Raw genomic sequence first — 4,326 nt, forward strand, 5'->3', positions numbered from 1 at the left:
GAAAGGTGTCATGGGGTAAACTGTCTCTTCTGGGTTTCTTTTCACGTGCCCATGAGTTAGTCCCTCCTTACCGCTGTTTCAGTACGGTGGCAAAGAGGTGCTGGACTGGGCCATCCCTGCTGTGCTGGAGAGGCGCTTGGCAGCACGGGTGAGTGATGGGGCTGAGGGCATCCTGGGAAGGGTTTGGTGGGAAAACTGCAGGGATGGGTGGTCTCTGCCCAGGGATATTTTTTCATGTGGGCTTCAGATTTGCTTGGCCTGGCAGCATAGAGAAAACTCCTTGAAAAAGCTGTGCTTGACTGCGCTTTGTTACTCTTGCTTTTGAGTAAGCTCTCTCTTGTAGTGTCTTATCAAAAATGGAGCTGAGACTCTGTGATGAGCAGGGCTTCTTCCCCTCCATCCCCCTCCAGGAGGTTTTATTTGATGTGAAGGAAGCAGAAGTCCTTGTACAGGAGAAGACCTCTTCCAAGGTGAGTGAAGGACACACAAGGTCCGTGTGACTCCCGAGGCTGTTGATCTCGTGGTGTGGGTAGCCCGGCTGGAGGGGGCACGGGGCCAATTTAAACCAGGAACAGGGATGACAGGGACAGAATGCAGCCCCCAACACTGTTGCCCTCCTGTCCCCTGCGCAGCTTCTGTGCCGCCACCCCTACCCCATGATCTCCTGCGTGGGACGCTGCATCGACAATAGCAATTTATTTGCCTTCTGTGTGGCGTAAGTGCTGCCTGGGGTGGGGTGGGGGGGGTGATGTAGAGGGATGAGGGTCTTAGAAAATAAACAAGCAACATCTAGAGCAGCCGCAGGATCTCTGGTGTGGTTACAAGCCAGGGCTGGGCTTTCAGAGCTGCTCTCTCTGCCGGCTAATGTACATGTTTCCATTTTTAGCACTTCCCTGGAGAGCCCTGATGGGAGCACGTTCGACTGCCTGGTGTTTGCATCCAGTTCTGAGCAAGAATGCGAGGAAATCATCAGGAGAATCGGTAAGGGAATGGTTTATGTCTTCAGCTATCATCACAGTGAGGTTGTGGATAACAACAATTGCTATTCTGGTCCACTGCGTGCAAGATCTAAATTTCTTTTTGTTGAGGTTACTAAGATGAATAGATACTTTGATACAGTTTATTGGTGGGTTTCATTTTTGAGTTGTATGTTTTGTTTTGGTGGGGGTTTTTTTTGTTGGTTTTTTGTTTCTTTGTTTTTGGTTGTTTTTTTTAAGAACTGCTAGCCAAGTATTTTAAGAAGCAACTTCTAGGCATACCCAGATGGTTCATTGTTTCCACTAAGAATGCGTAGGAAATCTTGTTTTCAAGGAATGTTATTTTAAAACATACTTTTCCTGCAGGAGCCCAGCCTGCTACCGCAGTTTAGCACTGAATCAAGCATTCATAAATCCCATCACTTAATTCTCATTTTGTAACTTAAGTGCAAGCTGTGTGGTACTGCCCAAATTGTGTGGCTCCTGGGCCACCAAGGACCCTCCCTGCCAGATGTCCCCTTGCCAGGCTGTGCCCACCAAGACAGACCTGGCCAGATCTACCTGAGATCACTCAGTGTCAGCTGAAGCTTGAGACAGTGCTTCACTTTGATCCAGGCCCTTAAAGCAACTGTTTACAATGTGGATGCAAGGAAATCTCTTACCTTACAGGTTTAGCAGTGAGCAAGATTCTTGTTTAAGACCTAATCTTGGATGATTTTGGAACATGTTTTTAGCAGCTCTGTAGCAGATATAACAATGGGGGTAACCAGGGGCTGTTTGGTGGCATAGGGAAGGGTGAAGTTGTGTAAGAGCATCTGGTAAGGAACACCTGTTCTCCAGCTGCAGGGTTTAAGCAGACAGAGTGGTTTGTCTGATAAGAGCCCAGGCCTTCACCATCCAGCAGCCCAAGTGATGCAGACACTGGCTCCCAGAACAGCAGCCAGGATGGTTCTCAAGCTGCTGTCAAGCCATCACTGTGGAATGAAGCACTGTAACCATGTCCATCCAGGGCCAGTGTTGACTTTCTGCCTGCTCCTCGGTAACCATTGCTGCTCTTTCTCCTAAAATGTCGCTTTGGCCATAGCACTTCTGATTTCACTGAAGTAAATCAAGATGAGCTGGCTAAGCTACTGCCCTGCACTACTCTTGTGTGCCAACTCTAGCCTTACTTGTGCAGCCTGTTCTGTAAGAGCCAAGAGTCAGCCTAGTAATTAAATTTAAATGTTATTTACCTGTTTCAGATGTAGTCTGAGCAGCTCTCCTCCACTGCAGCCTAACAAGGCCTGGCTGTTCCCAGAGGCACTGCAGAAAGCCAGACCCATCTTTGCAGAGCCTGAAGAGCCATTCTGAAGTGAAGGTTTAAGCATAATCCCGTTTCATTAAAGCAGCTTAGATGGGAAATGAGAATCTTATTGAGCACCCATTTGAGTTTGCTTAGCAGCCCACATGCTCTCAGGTGCTGTAATTAGCTTTTCCACTCCCATACCATCCTGCTCTGCTAGCACTTGCTGCTGTTATTAACTGGGATTTAGTCACACAGCCAGATCCCACAGAAACTGCCAGGCTGCAGCCACACCCCCCCCACCACTGCACCGGGAACAAACTGTTGGCATCACTTTGGGCAGACCAGTCACACTTCAAAATAAGCTTCCCCTGCTTCTACTAGAGGAGGAAAGAAAGCAAACCTTCTAGAGTTGCACCTGACACAATAAGCTATTAAGCTTTACAAAAGCCAAACCCAAAGCCCCATACAAAGGCAGAAGCCCATCTGCCAGGCTGTGCCTCCTCTGCCCCACAGCTGAGGGCTCAGCTCTGCTGTCCCTGACTAAGAGCAATGACTCAAGCCCCAGAAAGCCTCCAAACACCCACCTCTGAGGGTGACCAAGTTCTCCCATATGTTAACATAGAAAATGAAGTTGCCACAGCAGCAGCCCAGGCTCACAGGCATCTACTGCTCACCTACTGGAGCCAGGAGGAAGCTTCTTCAAGCCCATACAAACCAAATGACAAAGACTCCTCACATGTGAATGTAAAACATTTAATTTAAAAATGTTGACACTACAATATATAAAATAGCTATTATAAATGCACAGTGTATTCTATAGCTGCCAGGTTTACGTTTTTAGGAAACTGTAAGTTACACTGTGGTTAAGACTTGTAGTTTCACCCTCTGAAAAAGTCCACATTTGATCACAGTGATGTATGGTCAGACTAACAGCCCCAATTGTTAAACACTTGGATCAAGTCATAACCAGTTTTATTGCAAAAGGACCCTGTACACATTTATATCAATTCTAGTACCTTACAAGTTTAGCTACCCAACAAGTCATTAACATACAGAAACATGCATGAGAAGCAAGAAAGATCACCCATCCCTTCTGCATATTAGCAACTTGTCACTCCTGAGCAACAAGGCTCACATCACTGAGGTTTATGTGAACAGTCACTTTTAGCATTCATCCTGAGTGAAAGATGGAATGACTTAAGTACAAATGCAACATATTATAAACAATTTCTTACAAAAAAGTCACAAATTAAAACCAAAGTATTTTACAGAATTTACTACAAAACACCGTAAAAACAGCCTTCACTTAAGCCCTCTCTCCCCGTATCCTGCGAGCCAACTGGATATCTTTGGGCATGATGGTGACTCTCTTGGCATGGATGGCACACAGGTTTGTATCTTCAAACAGACCCACCAGATATGCTTCACTGGCCTCCTGTTTAAAGGGCACAAGAAGAAACGTTGTTAGAAACCCTCAGCGAAGCACACTCAGCACCGCGAGCGCCAAGGCCCAGCAGGCCGCTAGCAATACCTGCAGCGCACCGATGGCTGCACTCTGGAACCTCAAATCTGTTTTGAAATCTTGGGCGATTCCCCTCCCCAGCCGCTGGAAGGGGAGCTTGCGGATCAGCAGCTCCGTGGACTTCTGGTAGCGACGGATCTCGCGGAGGGCAACAGTGCCCGGCCTGGGTGAAGGAGGAGGGAGTGAGCGAGTGAGGCGGGGCAGGGGCTGCGGCAGCGCCGGGCCATGCCGTGCCGGTGGCCTTACCTGTAGCGGTGAGGCTTCTTCACGCCGCCGGTAGAGGGGGCACTTTTCCGGGCCGCCTTGGTGGCCAGCTGCTTGCGCGGAGCCTTCCCACCAGTGGACTTACGGGCGGTCTGCTTTGTACGGGCCATTTTTCTTCACTTACCTACGGAGACAGGCACGCGTGACACGGGGCCCAGCTCTCCCCGTTCCCCGCAGCAGCACAACACGCCAGGCCCGGCGATAACGTCGTCGCCTCTCCACCCGCTCCACGTCCAATCCTCTGAAGTCCCAGAAGCGGCAGATGTCGTCGAGCTGCC

At 49.0% G+C, this 4,326-nt stretch overlaps 1 protein-coding gene across 1 annotated transcript; it reads right to left on the reverse strand.

The window, feature by feature from the left end:
* Positions 1–2,999: 2,999 nt before the first annotated feature.
* On the reverse strand, positions 3,000–4,210 carry LOC104547768 (histone H3.3). The gene is made up of 3 exons (XM_010193586.1): positions 4,031–4,210; positions 3,794–3,947; positions 3,000–3,697 (listed from the first exon to the last, which is right to left on the reverse strand). Exons 1-3 carry the CDS (start codon positions 4,156–4,158, stop codon positions 3,569–3,571), a joined length of 411 nt encoding a protein of 136 aa, XP_010191888.1. The 5' UTR covers positions 4,159–4,210; the 3' UTR covers positions 3,000–3,568.
* Between the last annotated feature and the right edge of the window lie 116 nt (positions 4,211–4,326).

Source organism: Mesitornis unicolor, unplaced genomic scaffold (assembly GCF_000695765.1).
Source record: "Mesitornis unicolor isolate BGI_N332 unplaced genomic scaffold, ASM69576v1 scaffold33661, whole genome shotgun sequence".
NCBI classification, from domain to species: Eukaryota; Metazoa; Chordata; class Aves; order Mesitornithiformes; family Mesitornithidae; genus Mesitornis; species Mesitornis unicolor.